Raw genomic sequence first — 19,786 nt, 5'->3', positions numbered from 1 at the left:
TTGCATCAAAACAAACATGCAGCACATTCTTCTTCCCTGCTGAAAAATATATCATTATTATTGCTTTATTATTCCTTTTTGTATATACACTACAGACTCGTAAAGAACAAGAAAAAAATAATTGTTAGTAAATTTACAACTGAAATTATAGCTAAGATAACCACAAAATTGAACATGCGATAGTTTAATTATCAGTATTCTGTTCCAGTTTAAAATTTTTCAACAACACATGTTAATATTTAATATAACAAAGCAAACATTTTGTCAGAATAGTCTGGAAATCAGCCGGAAACTGATTAACTTTTAAAGGTTTATCATTTACAGTATTATATGCTTTAAAAAAAGCCAACAACAGGACGCCATTTTGTTTTGTCAACTTTTAAAATGTTAAAATGGATCACACGACGTGGAGTTTGCTATAGTATTATAATTACTACGGCAACGGGAAAGTCGTTTCAACTGTCCAATTGCAGGCCTGCTCGTGAAACGGAATAGCCAATCAGCGCAAGGAAGGCGGGACCATTTCCACCGAAATGACTTTGTACTGCCACCTGCTGTCCAGTTTAATGTCCTGCACTGACTGTCATTCCGTTTCTATTGAGTGTTACTGACACGTGGCGCAGAACTTCACCAAATTTCCTATGAGTGAGTCTCATCTGGAATGATTAAATAAATACAGTGCCAAAATATGAGTTGCATGAGAATGTTTATTGCTGTCTATATGTCTCGAAGTTCATTTGGTTTTTAATACCCATGGTCAAAGAAAATTTAAAAAATAATAATATTCATGGTGAGAGAAGGATCAGAGCATGTGTAATAGGGTAATAGTAATGACATGTGTATGAGGGGATTTTACAGATTGTGCAAAATACACAAATCACTGACATGAAAAAAGGAGTTAGGCCTATAACACGTTTAGAATTTGAATCTCTATGGGATGTTGAGGGTCAGATATCTGAGACTGTCTGACTAAATCATATTTTATGATACTTTAAACAAGAAATTTTAAATTGACTGATGACCATAAATTCACTGAAATGAAGAAATACAGTAGAATTTAAGCATGTAGCTTTGACGTATATATTTTATTGAAACTTGTAGCCCGTTGAAATAGAATTCTCAGGTGTAGTCGAATATTAAAAAGTACAAAAATGTCAACAAAAATTAAAAAGTATAAAATGTCAACAAATATTAAAAGAAAAAAGTTAGTGACATGATAAAGTCTGATAAAACACAAACTAATTGAGTAATAACATAGAAACAGTACATTAATAAAATACAATACGCAAGCAAAGAAAGCTTAGAAATGTAAAGAAAGTGACTTTGAATTATGTCTTGAATTAGACTAATCGGCAACAAAAAAATTAAACATAAAAGCAACACGATAAGATTTTAAGAAAATGATTGTTAATGATTGTGAAAGTATAACAGCTCTGTGTTTTGTTTTTTTCTTCCCTGAATTAAAATAATCAGTCAAGTTCAGCTTTTTAAAAACCATGTATGGTGATTTTTGTCATAGTAATGAATAAATAAAATGAATTTTAAAAATAAATAAATAAACAAATTGAATAAATTGAAACACTGCTATCTGGTGGACAAATCAGATCACGAAATCAATGCAGTAAAGGATATTAAAACAATGCTTAAACTGTGAGTCCAATAATTAATCATTCTATTTATTCACAATATGTATTTATTATTATTACTATTATTATTTTGCTTTTAGAAATTCATCTGCTCTGTGTTGGTGACTGATATCGCATAACAACCGAGTCATTTTTTTTCTCTCGTAAACAAAAACTTGATTTTGTAATCTTAAAAAAACCTTTACATTTCCTTTCTTGGCTTTGAAACACACACACACACACACACACACACACACCATGTGGATTGATCACTTTTCCTCAGGGGGGAAAAACGTCCATCAGAGACAAGCAGAACTTTTTAAAGATGCCTTTGTCTGAATGGTGATGGCAGATTTGTGGCAGAAGGGGAGGAAATGCAGAGCTGCAGATATTTATCATTTGAGCAGGAGAAACAAAGACACTCACTCTCACCAAAACAGGGGTTTTAAAATTGAGCTTTATCTGTAAATAATATTCCACATAACATATAGACTACTTATAGAGTGCACAGTATTTTAAGGAGAGATGAATGGACACGTTATTGAGGAATTAGTCATGGTTTTAATTCAGAAAGGGAATAAATGACTGTCTGCGGATTACAGACAAACATCTATATAAAGCAATGACCTTTATACAGATGTTTCTCTGTAATCAGCAGACAGTTATTCCCTTTCTGCTTACAAAAGTAAACTGGATTATATTGCATGGCAGTGAAGCTTGTAAACTTGATATAAAACTCTCCATAGACTTCTGCTACATTTTCTGTTTGAGGTTTGGAGAGCCATCACATATTAAACAGCAGTGGAGAATCTGAATAAAAGCGTGTGTTTAGGAATGTGGGATTGTAATTATTTCTTTATGTTTACTGTAATGACAGGGCTATGTGACATTTGGTCAGTTCCAGTTGATGAAAATTCCATTTAGAATATTATTATATTATTTATTTGATGTTTTGTTTCCACAAGAATAAAAGCTGCCGTTCATAAGCAGTGTTTCCCCCCTGTATTTTTTAATTAAAAACCCAAAACCTGACAGGAAGTTTCCAGTTATTGAGGTTAAGACCAGTTAGATGATTTAACTATGTTAATAAACAAGTGAATGGAAAAACCCACAGAAAGTGTGTGTTCGTGTGTGTGTGTGTGTGTGTTGGGGGGGGATGGGTTGGTAAAAAAAAAAAAGATCCTTTGACCTTAGTTTCAACCAACAATATTAGAAAAGTGTCTATTTCTATATAGTTGATTTAAAAACTTTATTGAATTGTTAAAAAGATACATGAAATCATATCAGTGTCGTCTTTTTTAATTAACCGAATAATACTAGATATTCGCGAAATTAAAACGTAAAAACAAATTTGTTTACTGTTCTCCAAAACATTCCTCACACTATCTTTCAAAGATATATATTTTAAAAATAGCGATTTATTATTAAAAAAAAAAAAACCCCACCCACACACACACACACACATATATATATGTAATACAAGAAAATGGTAAATAAAAATATAGGCTTTCAACCGGCTCGTTATTGTTTCCTGGGTCACGTGACCCGGTAGCGGCGGACCGCGCATGCGCAGTGCGGGTCACATAGAGACAGAGGAAATATCAACAGCATGTTCATGGTTACTGTATCCATTTTTTTTAGCCGCACTGCGCATGTGCAGTGTGAATAATGTGGAAAATGAGCTGTAGTCTTTTTTCTTTTAGGGTTTCTGGCTGATTGATGGTGTATGTATGTGAGTGTGTGAGTGAGAGTGTGAGTGTATGTGTGAGTGTGTGAATGCGCGCGCACGCGTGTGTGTGTGTGTGTGTGTGAGAGAGAGAGAGAGAGAGAGAGAGAGAGAGAAGTGGCTGGTATTACAGGCAAGGATCGACTTGATTATTCCGTCCTCCGCATTTTGGACTTTTTTTTTTTTTAATCAAAATAATGTCCGCAAATAAAGTGAAGAAAGTGAAAATGGCTACCAAATCATGTCCAGAATGTGACCAACAGGTGAGTGTTGATTTTATGGCTGATGATATTAATATTATTTCATCTGGAAGTGTTCCTGATGTGGAGAGGAAGTTTGTCCATGCTGAAGTTGCTGCTTTTATTAATCAGCACTGGGGATTTTTTTTGAATGGCTCCTTCAGTGTGTGGCATGAAAAACAAAAACAAAAACAAAACAAAAAGTTCCGGCAGGAAAAGAAACGTCGCTGTTTCCGATTTCACCCCTGATCGGTTGCTCTTGTATCACCGCCAATAAATAAATAAATATATATATGATTGGTTATTATTTTCAGCTATGAGCCATTAGCGTGTGTGTGTGTGTGTGTGTGTGTGTGTGTGTGAGAGAGAGAGAGAGAGTGAGAGCTAGGTATAATATTCCATCTGGAGTCTTCCTCTTAATGGAAATATGAAATATTTACGCTTTTGTCTGATTTCATCTGGGAAATATTGGAGTAATATGGCTTTACTGTGGCTTTAGGAAGGTGCTGCAGTGACAGTGGTGCATATCCAGAGCTATTGTGTGAATCCTTCAGACATTAAAACATATTTCTGATTTCTAAAATGATTTCTAAAAAAAAAAAAAAAAGGAAAAAGACAAGAAGTAAAGAAATATCCTAGTTGTATTGTTCATTTCAGATCATTGTTACAGCTTCAGTTCATTCATCATGTGTGAAACGGTGTCTGAATTCTGATTGTGCGTATTTATCATGTCGTTAATATTGTTCTGTTTAGCAGATGCTTTTATCCAAATTACATTGCATGATGTACTTCTTTCTTTAATGTTCATTTGTTATATACTGTGTGTTTTATCTGACTCATTTCCTTTTTAATCATCACCACCACCACCACCACCACCACACATCTGATATTACCTCTGATTTCATTTCAAGCTGTTTTATGTCCTAATAGAATAATAATAATTAAAAAAAATCATCGTCAACGTGGAGTTTCCTGCTTGCCAAGGCTACATTATTGGGTTTCTGCAGGGCAGGATGCCAAGATCATGGGCCATTTCTCATCATTTACTTTTCACTGCTTTCACATTTCATGTTGACTTACAAAAAAAAAAATTGGAGTAGTTTTATTCTTTTATTTAGGTCTGGTTGAGGAAATAAAAAAATAATTTTTTTTTATTTCTAGTAAGAATACTAGGAATAAAAAGCTCAGTATTTTCCCTCGTTACTACATCGTGGCGGACAATTCAACACGCGGACGTTTATACGGCTTTTAATCGTTTATGTAAATATTCTAACCTTAACAACATGGGGGAGATCGATAGACGAGTCAAATGGTGCAGTGGTGAGGCATTCATATTTTCCTGTTGTAACTTAGTGAAAGAGCGAGTGGATTTTCTGTAGTGTCATTTTCATTTTAAATGAGTCTGATAATCGACTGGCGCTCAGAACAGTCAAAAAAACGGTCTTGCAGTCTTTCATCGTAACTTAAAATGATTAACTGACCAGGTGTAAGACAGAAATCCAGTCCATTTGATAGCAATGAAATCTCAATTTCATTGCCCAATTTCATGGCCCAATTAAGGCCTGAATATATATATATGTATGTGTGTGTGTGTGTGTGTGTGTACGTATGTATATATGATGCAAACAGAAATACAAAATGGTGTGATGAATATCAGATGATTCGAATATCAGAACCCCAGAAATTTCACAGATATTGAAATTAAGCCGGCTTAGTTAGAACAACAACAGGATGTGACGAGCCGCAGGGGCTTGGCCTTTTACACGTTGTAAAATTTAGCACAGAAGAAGTTCTGTATTAGTCATGTAGTTTTTAATGCATCTCATTTTCACTGTGCATGGAAGAGGGCGTAGAAGGTGTCGATGATGCAGAGCAGGGTGTTATTTTCATTACAATCCACACACCAAAACCATCAGGATGAATAATTAAACAGGCGCAAAGGTTGACGTGACACCGTTAATAAACATGACCGGAGTAAATATCCACTCTGTAACTGCTGTGATACTGTTATCCTGTTAGTATTGTGCAATCAGGATGTAAAAGCATTAGAGTGTGATATAAACCGTGTAAACAGTGTAAACAGCATTGTTTCGTGTGTGTGTGTGTGTGTGTGTGTGTGTGTGTGTGTGTGTGTCTTTCCTCTTTCTTTGGTTAATCAGATCCCTGTGGCCTGTAAGTCGTGCCCTTGCGGTTACGTCTTCATCAGTCGAAAGCTGCTCAGAGAGCCGCCTGCTATAGGTAACGCCTTTTAAATATTAATATCTTTTTTTTTTTTAAATGACAAATCAAGCACTGATACGTTGTCATACATCACATATCTTCCATTTCCTCCTTTTTTTTTTTTTTTAAAATATAAAGTTGGGCTGTGTGTTGTTTAAGAAGCTTTTTATAGGAACCATAATTACAGATTGTGGTCTGAAATGTTGGCCTGAGATGTACTCTATAGATGGTTACTAATCTTTAACAAAAAAAAAAAAAAAAAAAGGATAAATTAAGTAGATATTTGTGCTCAAGGGCGTGTCTTGTTTTAAATTGAATTGTAATGTAACCACAACTGCAGCACCGAGGCTGATGTTACTAAGAATAAGGGATCCTTACAGCCTCCACCTCAGCATCGTGTCTCAGTCATCATGCGGTCGTGTCGACTCGAACAGATTCGTGCAATTACTGACGTGTTTTCTGTCAATATGCACAAAAAGCCAGGGGGAAAAACCCGCAGCGTTAAAATCCGCCGTAAATCTGAATCACTTTCCTGCTCAGCACACAGTTTGGTGTGAAACCCAGGGGGCGTGGCCTAAAGTATGAGGATGGAAATTAGACGTTGGAAATAATTTGGATGATAATAGATTTGGTTTGATTTGTAAATTTATTAAGTCCAACTGGTTTTTTTTTGTTTTTTTTGGGGGACTGAGCGTGTGATTAATTAGATATGCAGTTGTTGTTGTTGTTTTTTTTTTTGCAAAACTAAAGATATTAGATATGTCCTAGTGTATAAAGTATTTCGGTCTACCTTCAGTTCAGATTTTGTGCATGTTTGTCGCTGATCTGTTCCTTTAACCTGTAAGTTAACCTCCGAGTGAATAAATATCACTCAACATTAGAGTCATAAATGTGTGATTTTATTCCTGCCCCCCAATTGGACGTGTAGCCTTACTCGGATGTAATGGCTCAGCTGTGAAAAGCTTCAGAATAAATGGCAGGTGAATACAGGAGGTGAGTAGCAGTGCTGGTGTTGCGCCTCTCCCAGTTTTATGAGCAGTTTTAATCTGCACCGAAAGACTTCACAGGGAATTTAAACAATGAATCATTTTAAGCCTTTGGCAACACGGTTTCAAATGCTAATCGGAAAGAAAACAATCTTTGTTATATTGAAGGTCTGTCGTTAAAGAAACATTTATTAATGTTAGATCTAAGGAATGCATCCCTAACTTTATACATACATATATTTATATCTAAACGCTACCAAATGAAAGATTTTCTTCCTGATCAGATCTGTGTGGGTGTGGGTGTGTCCGTGCGTAATGATTGACAGCGGCAACGCAGTCAAGGCAACGCAGTCACTAATCCTGTCGTAGCTCTAGTGCCAGAAAAGCATGCAGGAATGACAGAGTAGTGCTTTCATGGCACTTTTGTTTCATTACATCATGCGCATTTGTGTGGGGTTTGTTTTTTGTTTTTTTTACGAGTTGCATTGGTGTATTTTTGGTGTACATATTTCGAGTGGGAAATCAGCTAAGATTGCAGTTTGTGTACTCGACTGCTGATCAAATGGAAAATATTCCAACTCTAAGCAATTTTGCTCACGCTCAGGCACAAGAAGGACGAGATACCCGCTTGCGTAGCTTGTGTACAGTATCTCTTCAGGATCCAGTAAAGCTCCAAGACGAGCTCCGTTTCCGCAGTAGGCGTGATCGTCGCCATCTCAGATAAATAAAAAAAAAAAACTCTCGCCGTGCAATCAAAAATATATCCAAATGACTAGTACTCAGAACAGAGCTTTCGGTAAGAGGTTTAAGAGGTTTCTAAACTTCACACACTAGCTGTAAAAGGAAAACCTAGAACCTAGAAATGTGTGAGACCAAGCGTGCGATTGGAGACACAGTGTCAAGTTTGTGTATTTAGCTGCGCACGCAGTCTCGCCGGAGCGCGTTCATTTCTGAAGACGAGCGACGCGCCCAGTGACTGCAGGATACGTGCGGCGGCCATCTTGAATACGCGTCCGTGTAGTTAACAGCAAGTGTAAATAAGCGGATGGCTAATTCCGATCGGTACTCGGGTAGCATCGACGTCACCGCTGCCAACATAAAGTCCCGCCCACTTCAAATTATTCAGAAGAAAACTACAGTAAAAAGTAGAAAACGCATCAATAACTAAAAGTACAGCGTTCTTCCTTTCGCAGTCCTTGATAAATCCGCTACAGAAGCTATAGATAAAAGTCATTTGATTATGAAATTTAAAATAATTATGAAGATATATTCATAGAGACCTTTCTGGATTACTTTTAGTTCAAGGGAACATTTAGTGTACATTTTATAAATATATTATTGTATAATAACGTAGATTTAACGCGCATATTTCTATTGTAATTTATTATCCAGACATCGTCAGATCTGAGTGTGTGTTTGTAATTTTGTATTTAATCATAACACCTTTTTTTTTATTATTTATTTATTTATTTTTAATTTTAAGTGTCATTGTGTACAGTTGACTTTCTAATTATTTATTTCATTTTATCAGTTTTTTTTTTTTTTTTTTAAGTTTATTTCAGAATGACCAGCGAGTCTCTCCGAACGTTGTCAAATCAGCGGGTGAATATTGAAATAACGGCGATTTATTTTTGCTTTTATGCTTTATTATTATTCTTTAAATGACGACAAAAGAAAGTCTTTTCACCTGAATGTATCCCTGAATCAAAATCAGATCAGTCACATTAAAGACGTGTAGCTTTCAGATAATGCAGGGGAAAAAAAAAAGAAGAAGAATCACAATTAGACTCTAAATGAAGCAAGCAGCGTGAGCTAACGAGCAGTTAAACTCTATAAATCGTACGAAGGGGCTCGTTATTTGAAAAGGATATGGCTTTTAGACTGTGTTTGTATTGCTGTGTGAATTGAATACATGAGTAAGTGGGTGTAAATTGGAAGTTTCCCGGTCAGCGGTGTAGCTGCAGGATTTCGAGCGTCTCCGCAGTGCTTTATGACTTCTTGCTGAAATTGCTGTTCGCTTGAGCGAGTACCGTCGAGTGGAAAAGGGGGGAAGGGTGCACTAATTCACTAATTCCTGCCTGAAAACGCTCCCTTCCCTTTCTCACTGCCTCCTCCCGTACAGCGCAGAGCGTTTAGGCCTCCCGAGCCTCATTAACTTCGTTATGGCTTTATAGAAAACCAGAACTCCGTCCTTACCGGCTCGTTCCGATCGACTTTAGCTGATTAGTCAGAGGCGATGACTTGTTTCAGTCGCAGCGGTTTGATAAACAACGGTGAATCATTTCTATCCGTTTGCAGCTTTAACTCTTCAAAATGGACGACGTTGACCCGTGTAGAACAGTGCGGGAAGGCGTTCAAATGTAGAAATGCTGTTTGCAGGAAAGTACCGACGGCTCATTTTTTTCCCATTTTTTGCTGGAATAGCGATATAACGGGGCACTAAATACGAATATGGCGCGTCCTGCTGTAATACGGTTATGTTTTTTTACATTAATAATTGCAAAATGCGTGCGAAAAGGTGATGCTGTGAGAAGGCTTTGGAATGATTTTTTGGTGAAGCTTTACCGGGGTTATGGTTATTTATTAATGGTCGTGTTTGACATTTAACAAAGCGTGGACTTCAGTAGGATGTTAATGAAGTAGCAAGTAAGGAATAAAAAAAGAATCCTGTGATTCGCAGCTCTTATCACGGTACATCATCAGATCCGTAAAAGAAAAACGGAACCACGATTGCGGGTTATTTAGAAAATATTATTTAGTGTGTATTGTTTTAACTATCATTTATAATTCATACCGGATATTTGTCCTTGTTACTTCCGTATAACGACGTAATCAAGAGTTGCAGTGATCGTTTCAACGCGGTCGCTCTGATTGCCTTCAATAATTACATTTAATTGTGAGTTTATTCGCTATTCCTGCAGAAGAAAGAAGATGATCGTGAATAGCGAATAATTAATGAAAGCAGTATCGCTGTGGAATTTACCGACCACTCAGTGCGAGACTCGGATGCGACTCGAAACGAGTTATTTATTAAAGGATTAAAGGCGATTAAAGCTGTTAGGCATATAGATAAACGCCTCAGAGTCAGCGCCAGTATTAACCGTAAACCATAAATACGTGTTGTGATACGAGATTTCGAGTGATTTGGCTACGTTCACGTTATCACAAGCTTCTGTGGACGGTTGGGATTGTTTAGATCAGCTAGGATCCGTCTATCTTGACGGTTCACATTCATAACAGGAAGTGATGCGTGTCTGTCTTTGATATGAACGCACCTGTCGGCCGTTCATGTGCCCTGATTTTTCCACCGAGAATAGTCGCTTCTGTTGCTGTTCTTCTCCTCCAATTTGTTGTTTTGTTGGTTTGTGGTTTTGACACCCCTGGATGATGGTGATGACGATGACAGCGATATGCGCGTACGCATCGGGGGGAAAGCCGACATGCTGGCGTTCTCATTCAGGTCTCGTCGCTACACATCAGATATGTATCAGATCTAGGACTACATAAGAAAGTGGCTCAGGTCTGACGTGAAAAAATCTGTACTGAAATAAGGCAGAAAATCTGATTGTCTGTTATCAGTTTGTTAGTGGGAACGTAGCCCTAAAGATTTTGGGTTTCTTATCCAATTAGATTAGACCTAGATTGGAACAATAAAATTAAATCCTTGTAAAACATTGTAACTGTTATATTTAGCGTTTCTCCATTTGCGCTTGCCTAGTCCATGGTAAGGAAAATGAAGCCAGTTAAAATAAAGAATGAGAGCGGGCACGGGCACGGGCACGGGCGCGATACTACTTTTTCTTTTCCGATACCGAGACTGAAACCACGAGTATCAGTTGACGTCGATACTGATCCGATTTTTTATTATTTCTTTTTCAACTACAAAGGGCTGGGGGTGGTGGGGGTTTGGGAGGGGGGAAGCCGCATGGCTAAAACTACGGCTTGCACAAAACCGCAGCTTTGATTATTCGGTTATACAAAAAAATATTTAGATACACAAAAACACTTCCAATGAAACATTAACTTCAAAAGTAAAACTATACATATTAAAAAGCAATCCTGGGGAGAAAAAAAAAATCAAGTCTCTTAATATGTAAACATTCCAAATCAAAAATATTCAGAATATTCCAAATCCAATTCCAGTCTTTTCTTTTTTTTTTTTTTTTTTCTTTTTTCTTTTTTTTTTTTTACTGATGATGATGGATGAAATTCCTTCTTCTTTTTTTCCCCCTCGATATCTGATCTACTTTATTTTTCTTCTTTTTTTGACTGGTATTGGCCTGATCTTGAACCTGGGTATCAGATTGGTGCCATCTTTATGAAAAGGAAAAATAAAAAAAGGTAAAAAAAAAAACATATATATAAGAATTGGATGGATGGATAGCTAGATTGATTAAAAACTACATTTACATCATGTTGGGGTTTTTCCGTGACACACGGTGAGACTCGATCGAGCGTAAGAATATATTGACTGAGAAGCACAAAAACACCGCTACAGTCTGCGTTTCACATTAAAGAGTTTACTGTAGCAGCATATTTGTGGTGTTTTGAGTGTGTAACCGCTGGCTGACGCTCGGCTCGCAGTTATGAGAGGAATGTTAAACACAGGCCTCTTTGTAGCAGAGCTTTAAACTCCAATCAACTGCATAATAAATTCTACCCTTTGGTTTACATAATGCAGTCCAGATTATGAGTGACTGATCCTGAACTCTTCATACAGCAGAAGTTTGACTTCACATGACTAGTGAAGGGTTTTTTTTTTCTCCTTTTCAAGAGAGGAAGTGTGTTCTGAGAGATTTTTATTTTTTTTTGCTTTGAGTGCTCAGGTTTCAGTGTTCTCTGCTTGTTCTCTAAGCAGGATGGACTATTTATACTGAGCTTACGCTAAGAATAACTGCTCGATTTTCAAATGGGTCAGGATTTTATTTAGGCTGACCGGCCCTCGCTCGGTTTGAGAGCGTAAAGCATGATTATATTCACGGTTTCAAACCTACATTGGATTTGATCTTTATGGATAAATATTTCATTTCCGTTACGGCCGCCGGTTAAACAGTGGCGTGAGCGTTGTATTAGCGTTTCTCAGGGATTTTGAACAAGACCCATTCTGACACTGACGGAAAGCAGCATCAGGGAGGACACGACTCAAACGAGCTGCAGGACAGAGCCGTTCCTGTTAGGGCAGGTTATTGACAAGATCAGGATTCCTGCAGTATTGTGTAGAAATGACACACTGCAGTGAGACAGGGAGGAGACGAGGCGCTGCCATGTTTAAAAATAAATAAATAGATGAATAAATCGCCAGCGTGATCATCCGTTACACAATACGGGAGAAATTTTTATATGTGGCGTAATATTTATGCGTTCTGACAGAGTGGCAACAGTGCAGCGTTATAAATAAATAAATAAATAAATAAATGATACGGTATATGTATATATTATTTTATTTTATTTAATGCCTCAAAAAAAATAATTAAAATAAAAAATCTGTAATATTTTAACTTAATTCAATATATAATATTTAATATTAAAGTATTCAAAGTATTAAACTATGAAGTACTAATATATATATATATAATTTGACCTTTTGTTGCAGTTTACAATCTTTTGTTTAATCGAAAGTGTTTTGAAATACATTTCTATTAAATAAGAAAATAAATAAGACATTAACTGATACTTTTATCCATCTTTTTTTTTAAAAAATGAAATAAGGTTATAAATGTGTGACTTGGACTTTGTTTAAATATGCGAATATGATTTACTCCTCTGAAAGTAGGTGGAGCTAAAATATGAGAAGAGTCATCATATATATATATATATATATATATATATATATATATATATATATATATATATATATATATATATATATGTGTGTGTGTGTGTGTGTGAAATCAAGTTTTATAAGGTGTCTAGTGCACTACATATGTTCTACAGTGCCCTTATGTTGTACCCTTTGTAGTGCGCGTGTCTAGGGAACAGGAAGCCATTTTGGATTCGGTGGATTTCGTACGTGGGTTAAGAGTAAGAAATGAAAAGTCGGAGAGAACGCATTTTTGTGGGTAAATGAATAAAAATGAATCTAAAACATGAAAGTGTATAATAATTCATTAATAATACTGTAATGTTGCCTCCTAAAGTGGACAGAAATATTGTTTAAATAAAAGAGAATGATATAAAATAATCAAGAAATAATGATCAAACGAAACGAATGAGTTTCTCTAATGTCACCCATTTGTGAGCTCATTCTTTTTCTTAATTGTATTCCTTTATCTAGCAGTACATATTAAAGTTTTAACCCTTTTTTTTAATTTAATGCGTGTATTTGATGTGCATCTGATTCCGATTTCCTCCGATCTCCTGTCAGACAAATCGGACGCCAAGAGAAGACGACCAGAAAGAATAAGAAGGGAGAAGATCAACTTGACCTCCACCAATGATATGGAGAACAGGAGGCGGTCCCGCTCCAACAGCCAATCGGATACCATCCGGAGAGGGCGGGGCAGGCCGAAGACCGTCGGCTTGAAGAAGCAGGAGGAGGAGAAAGGTGAGCTAGCTTCTGATGCGCCGTCTCTTCTGACAAAATGTATTTAAAAAATGATGTATTTAAAAAATCCTCCCCATACATCACACACACACACACTCTGTCTCTCTCTCAATCTGTCTCACTCTGTCTGTCTTTTACTGTCTCACTCTGTCTTCATCTCCCTCTTTCATACAGTCTCTCTTTCTCTGTCACCATTAATCCCTCTCTCTCTTAATGTCTCGTTCTCTCTCGCTTTCTCTCTCTCGCTCTCTCTCGCTTTCGCTCACTCACCATTAATCCCTCTCTCTTACGGTCTTATTCTGTCACTCTTTCTCAATCCCTGTCTTTTTCTCAATGTCTCATTCTCTCTCTCTCTCTCTCTCACTCACCATTTATCCCTCTCTCTCTTACAGTCTTTACTCTATCACTGTTTTTCAATCCCTGTCTCCTTCTTAATGTCTCGTTCTCTCTCTTTCTGTCTCTCTCTCTCTCTCTCTCTCTCTCTCTGTCTCTCTCTCTCTCACCATTAATCCCTCTCTCTCTTAGTCTTACTCTGTCACTCTTTTTCAATCCCTGTATCTTTCTTAATGTCTCGTTCTCTCTCTTTCTCTCTCTCTCTCTTTCTCTCTCTCTCTCACCATTAATCCGTCTCTCTTTTAGTCTTACTCTGTCACTCTTTCTCAATCCCTGTCTCTTTCTTAAATTCTCATTCTTTTTCTCTCTCTCTCTCTCACTCACCATGAATCCCTCTCTCTCTTACAGTCTTACCGTCACTCTTTCTCAATCCCTGTCTCTTTCGTAATGTCTCATTCTCTCTCTCTTCCTCTCTGTTTAATATTCTTAAAGGAGTCTTGGGAAAACATTTTATTTTGTTGCGACTCTTTAATTTGGTAAATATTTGATGTTAAAGTTGGAATACACACCATTATACCCAGTGACAGGTTGTTGGTGTTGTTTTTTTCGTTGTTGTTGTTGTTTTTTTACACACTCTAGTGCTTTTAGTGCTTTATTTCCTCCTTAACATCTTCCTCTTTTACTGTAAACATCTCACTGAAACCACAGAGACGTAACAAGTGGTCTGATAACAAAAACGAGAAATTTTCTGCAGCATTAACAACCTCTCAAGAACCGTTCCATAGCTCTGTATCACGGTCATTTTATTCTTTTCTTTTTTTTTCCCCCCCTTTGCCTTTTAAACTGGAACTTTATCAGTTTCAACATGTTCTGTGCTGTAAATATCAGTACTCATGAGGTCATTTATGGAAAATGTGATGATTCATCTGAATTTATTTATTTATTATATATATATATATATATATATATATATATATATATATATATATATATATATATATATATTCACTCATTTCTAGACATGCCTCTTTTTTTTAAAGATATTTCTCTCATTGCAGTCATTCTCTCCTGTCTGAGTCACACACACTGTGCCGATCGATTTCAGTTTCTCAGCTTTAAACCTATTCTTAGCTCAGCTGCAGAGTTTTATACACAGAAGAGGAATACGTTAGTCATTATCTTTAGATGTGTTTTTCACACATTAAAATAGTATTCAAATATCCATATATCCTTTATTTGCACTCATATAGTCCAAAGGTGATTCATTAACGCCTTTTTAAAGTCACGTTTTCCAATAAAAACAGACTTTCCGTGATATTTTTGCATAAAAATGGATTTCGGGTCACAACGATAACTAATAATTGCCACAGATTTGGACCAATCACGTGACTTTAGACGATGAAAATGGAACCCGGCCACTTTTAGCATTTTCTAAGAGCTCGCTTAGCTAATGTTAGTGATAAGTTGGTGACAGATGTTGGTTGTCATGGTAAAATCATATTTCATCAGGCTAATCTCTGCTGGTTTTATAGTGGTTAGTTAGCCAGATCTACAGTATCTCACAAAAGTGAGTACACCCCTCACATTTTTGTAAATATTTGATTATATCTTTTCATGTGACAACACTGAAGAAATGACACTTGTAAGAAGTAAGAAATTTGCTACAATGTAAAGTAGTGAGTGTACAGCTTGTGTAACGTCCCCTCAAAATAACTCAACACACAGACATTAATGTCTAAACCGCTGGCAACAAAAGTGAGTACACCCCTAAGTGAAAATGTCCAAATTGGGCATCTACAATACTTTGTAGCAAAGTGTCATTTCTTCAGTGTTGTCACATGAAAAGATCTAATCAAATATTTACAAAAATGTGAGGGGTGTACTCACTTTTGTGAGATACTGTAAGTTGACTAGCGTTTAATCAGTTTATTAGCTTATTAGTGATGACATGGACATATGTGTGTGTGTGTGTGTTTCTAATTTGCATTTTCATGTATATTCATAGATTCTTGTACCGACATTGTACACACTCTTGTATGTTTTCCAGAAAAACAGGAGCGGGAGGTCGATATTTACGCCAACCTGTCGGACGAGAAGGCTTTCGTTTTCTCCGTGGCCTTAGCCGAGATCAACCGTAAGATCCTGGGCCAGAGACTGATCCTGTAAGGGGGCGGAGCCGCACATGATTGCCAGGTGAAAGGTCAGGACTCGTGTTGCACGGCCCCCCGGGTGACGTGTGTATCCGGGAGGAAGGCGTGAAGTCGGGACTGATGAACGTTTGGCTCAGGTGGCTGACGGTTTGTGGAGTCACACGTGGACGAGGGAACGGTCACCGCGGCGATTATTTAAATATTGTAAACATGGACATGTAGGAATCTTCTCTATTTATCTTTAAACAGATTTTATGGAATGTATTAATTCAGGAGGACTGTTGTGGGTATTTTTTATTTTTTTTTCCCCTTTTATCCAAGCGATTTGTCAACATGATGCACACCTTCTCATTCACATCACACTATTCTTTTGTTATTTTTTAAAAAAAAGATCAACCGGGTTTTTTTGAACCAGCTAAACTTTAAAGCTGCTCGTACTTCCGCTAGATGTTGCGGAACAGTTAAGGGAAGCTTATCGCTACCAGTTTAGCATCATGCACACGACATAACATAAGCATGACAGAATACGTCCATATTAAATATATAATAACAGACGTGAAGTATTATTCTCAGCCGTAAATCTTTAGGCCACGCCCCTTGCTTGAGTCTGATGGAACGAAGTCATTCGGGTTTGAAACCGAAATGTGAGTGTTTTTAGCTCCGCAACAGTGTGGCGTGCAGCGTGAGAAACCACATCGGCAAGTCTGATGATTTAGACATGTAGTTGCACAATGCTAAACTGGAGGCCGTCAATTTTTTCTGACACGTCACCTACATTAGCCAGTGCAAAATTACAGATGCAGAGTTCACACACCAAACATGTCTCAGCTGCTTGTTTTTTTATTTGCTGAACTTTCACTTTAACTTTGAAATGTGAAATATTGAGCTTGCTATACAGGCCCTGTTTACATCTTGCATTAACGAGCATTTCTGCTAATCCGGTTATGATTGCGCGGCATGTCCCACTGGAGACAAGTGTGAACTTGACTGGAGAGCCTCCAGAGGTCTGGCTCGAGCTGTGCTTGTAGTACGTGTTTTCATTTTATTCCATAAAACCAGAATACAGAACCTGATGGGAACCATGGACAACTTTTGTATGCTAAATAACATATTTATATATTGTGGAAGAGAAATGGGGTATAACACAGAATGAGATTGGATTTGGCCGATAGTGTGTGGCTGTAGTACCAGAGAGTGGCTACTAAAGAAGGAACCCCAGACTGGACAGCGGAGGCCCTTGCTTGGGCAGAAGCGCCCCAGACTGGACATAGGAAGCCCGTGCTTGGGTTGAGGGAGCCCCAGACCTAGTAGAGGGAGCCATAGACTGGACAGAAGAAGCCCCACACTGGACCGGGGAGCCACTGCTTGGGCAGAAGAAGCCCCAGACTGGACGGAGGATGCCCCTGCTTGGGCAGAAGAAGCCCCAGACTGGACAGAGGATGCCCCTGCTTGGGCAGAAGAAGGCCCAGACTGGACAGAGGGTGCCCCTGCTTGGGCAGAAGAAGCCCCAGACTGTACAGATGATGCCCCTGCTTGGGCAGAAGAAGGCCCAGACTGGACGGAGGATGCCCCTGCTTGGGCAGAGGAACACCCAGACTGGACAGAGGATACCCCTGCTTGGGCAGAGAGACCCCAGACCTGGCAGAAGGGGAGCCTGTGCTTGGGAGAGGAAACCCCAGGCTTAATGGAATAAGCCCCTGCTTGGGCAGAGGGAGCCCCACACTGGACGGAGGGAACCCCTGCTTGCGAAGAGTCCCAGTTTCCTGCTTTCTTTCACACTTGTGTGACTTTCTCCGTGGGGCTGCATCCGAGCGTCGTTCAGTCGTTTATTATGAACGTTAATTTAAGGCGTAAACAGGGCCGTAAAGTACTGAGCGCACAAGTTAAGTATTCTTTATCCAGGTCACTGATCCTAAACCTTTCCAAAGAGTGCTCCGTTTTATCAGATGATTGATGCTGTGTGTCTCACACCGACCTTGTAGTAAGCTGATCGACTTCTTTTTTTTTTTCTACTTCTTCTCTTTTTTTTTTAAATTAATTTTAACGTTCCGGTGAGCCATTTTTCATTTGTAAATGCATTTGATTAACAAGGGGACTCCAAGGCTGATGCTGGGGAACTTACTTTATTTATTGTTGCTTTTCCACTCTTATTTAAGTGCATCGTCTATTTTATGGCCTTTTTATTAACGTTTATTTCACAAATGGTTAAAGCGTACGTAAGTGTAATAATCACCACGACTATATTAAACATCAGAGGGAAAACATTCTTTGCAAGTCTCGCTGCTGTTTTTTCAAGGGGAAGTTAATCATAACCATTCATGTCTCTCTCTCTCTCTCTCTCTCTCTCTCTCTCTCTCTCTCTGTTTTTCATCTACAGAACAAATGGCTGCTCACATTTCAGTTGGTCCGTGTCCCTTTAGCTCAGCTGTGAAAGCTCCAGTTCCCTTTCTGTCTCGCTCTGATGTAAACCGTCGTCTCTTTCTCACACACGAACGTTAGGACTGAAGCTTAGACATTTCAAAATGTCGCTTTTGGCGATATTACAGCACAAGTCGAGTGAAAAAGTTTGCGCGCCCTTAGAAAAAGATTGAGACAACACTTGTAATTTACACCAAGATATTTGGTCTCTTTCTCAGTCTCCGTGTCTGTCACTTCTTTATCTAGCACTAATACTCGGGGCTTAACTAGTACTAGATAAAGAAGACAAATGTAATTTGTGCCAAGATATTTTGTGTGGTTTCACAGAATGCCTTTACAGGCCACGCCTACCACTCTCCCAGTTCCCAGATCAGTCAAAGAGAGTCATTTGTTTAGACAACATGCAGATGAGAGAGATAATGACCAAGGTTAGGATTTACATATTATCTGGAATGAAGTACCAGAAAGGTAGCATTTTGTTGTATAATTTCGGTCAAACGTCAACAAAAAGAGTAAATACTTTTAATTATCCAAAATGGAATCTAACAAAATCTTATGAAGCCAGTCTGTATTTATTTATTTATTTATTTTGTGATATCTGTGGGCAGAAATTCTTGCTTTTGCTCCATCTTTCTTCAAAATTTTGCGATGCAACTTTGTGCTTTTTTTTTTCCAGCGTAAAACTAATCAAACCGGCGAAATTTGCGATCGCATGAAATTGTTTCGCGCCTCGTATGACGTTCGTGCACGTTTTATTTGATTTTTTTGGAGAAATGTTCATCACAATTGATTTTTATATAGATCACATCATCACATGCCGTCCTAAAATGGCTATCCTGCCTTCAAATGATGTACTGTTAATTTATTGGGCTGAAACTGGACTCGGGTTTAATTTTTTTCTGTTTTCTTTAGTAACCAGAAGGTTGTGACTTTAAATCTCAGGTGCCACATTTGGCAAATGTTTTGTTCAAGAACCTCAGTCCTCAACTGCTATGTGTTTGGATCGGATTTTAAAAGTCTCTGGGACCTGCTGTCTCCAGTGAGCAGTGTGGACCTTTATCTCCTTTAGCACCGATTATCATTAACGGACTTACAGTAATGTGACATTATCCTTGGCTGAGATTAAAAAGATACAGTCTAGTAGCTACTTCTGTAGCTCTTAATAATACAGCGCTCTAATGATCTCTGAGATTCAGAGGACTGGCTCAAAGTACCAGGTGCGTTTAATAATGCAAAGCGTGCCCCTGAGAGATGGTTTGTTTAACTTTGTTATTTGCTCGCTGAGAGGGCGTTATTGTCCTTATTTAACTTTTAACTGAGTGAGGAGAGGAGCAAGGGAGGGGGGTGGGGGGGGTTGTGCTGATTTGCATGGACAGGTCATTGCATGTATGTCAGTCAGGAAAAAAAAAAACTATCAATAAAAGCTTGAGTTTTCACACTTGAGTTCTGTTTTACAGTTTGTCTACAAAACAATTCATTATTCATTTAATGGGATTCAGCATGCAGGCTCAGACCTCTGTGCTGTGAGCAGTTAACTTGGTAGTG

At 37.9% G+C, this 19,786-nt stretch overlaps 1 protein-coding gene across 1 annotated transcript; it reads left to right on the top strand.

The window, feature by feature from the left end:
• The first annotated feature begins 3,171 nt into the window (after positions 1-3,171).
• On the top strand, positions 3,172-18,164 carry c27h16orf87 (chromosome 27 C16orf87 homolog). Its single transcript, XM_053616660.1, has 4 exons — positions 3,172-3,614; positions 5,750-5,828; positions 13,161-13,340; positions 15,721-18,164. The coding sequence occupies exons 1-4, from the start codon at positions 3,549-3,551 to the stop codon at positions 15,837-15,839; spliced, it is 444 nt and encodes a 147-aa protein (XP_053472635.1). The 5' UTR covers positions 3,172-3,548; the 3' UTR covers positions 15,840-18,164.
• Positions 18,165-19,786: the final 1,622 nt, after the last annotated feature.

This window comes from Ictalurus furcatus, chromosome 27 (assembly GCF_023375685.1).
Source record: "Ictalurus furcatus strain D&B chromosome 27, Billie_1.0, whole genome shotgun sequence".
NCBI classification, from domain to species: Eukaryota; Metazoa; Chordata; class Actinopteri; order Siluriformes; family Ictaluridae; genus Ictalurus; species Ictalurus furcatus.
Note: the sequence above shows the minus strand (reverse complement) of the source record. Positions and strands in the feature narration are given on the sequence as shown.

Excerpts from the sequence above, each read along its gene's own strand:
- c27h16orf87 (XM_053616660.1), top strand. The coding sequence starts at position 3,549 with ATGTCCGCAAATAAAGTGAAGAAAGTGAAAATGGCTACCAAATCATGT. Across the intron at positions 5,829-13,160 it reads CAGAGAGCCGCCTGCTATAG|ACAAATCGGACGCCAAGAGA; the intron begins GTAACGCCTTTT and ends ATCTCCTGTCAG. Across the intron at positions 13,341-15,720 it reads GAAGCAGGAGGAGGAGAAAG|AAAAACAGGAGCGGGAGGTC; the intron begins GTGAGCTAGCTT and ends TATGTTTTCCAG.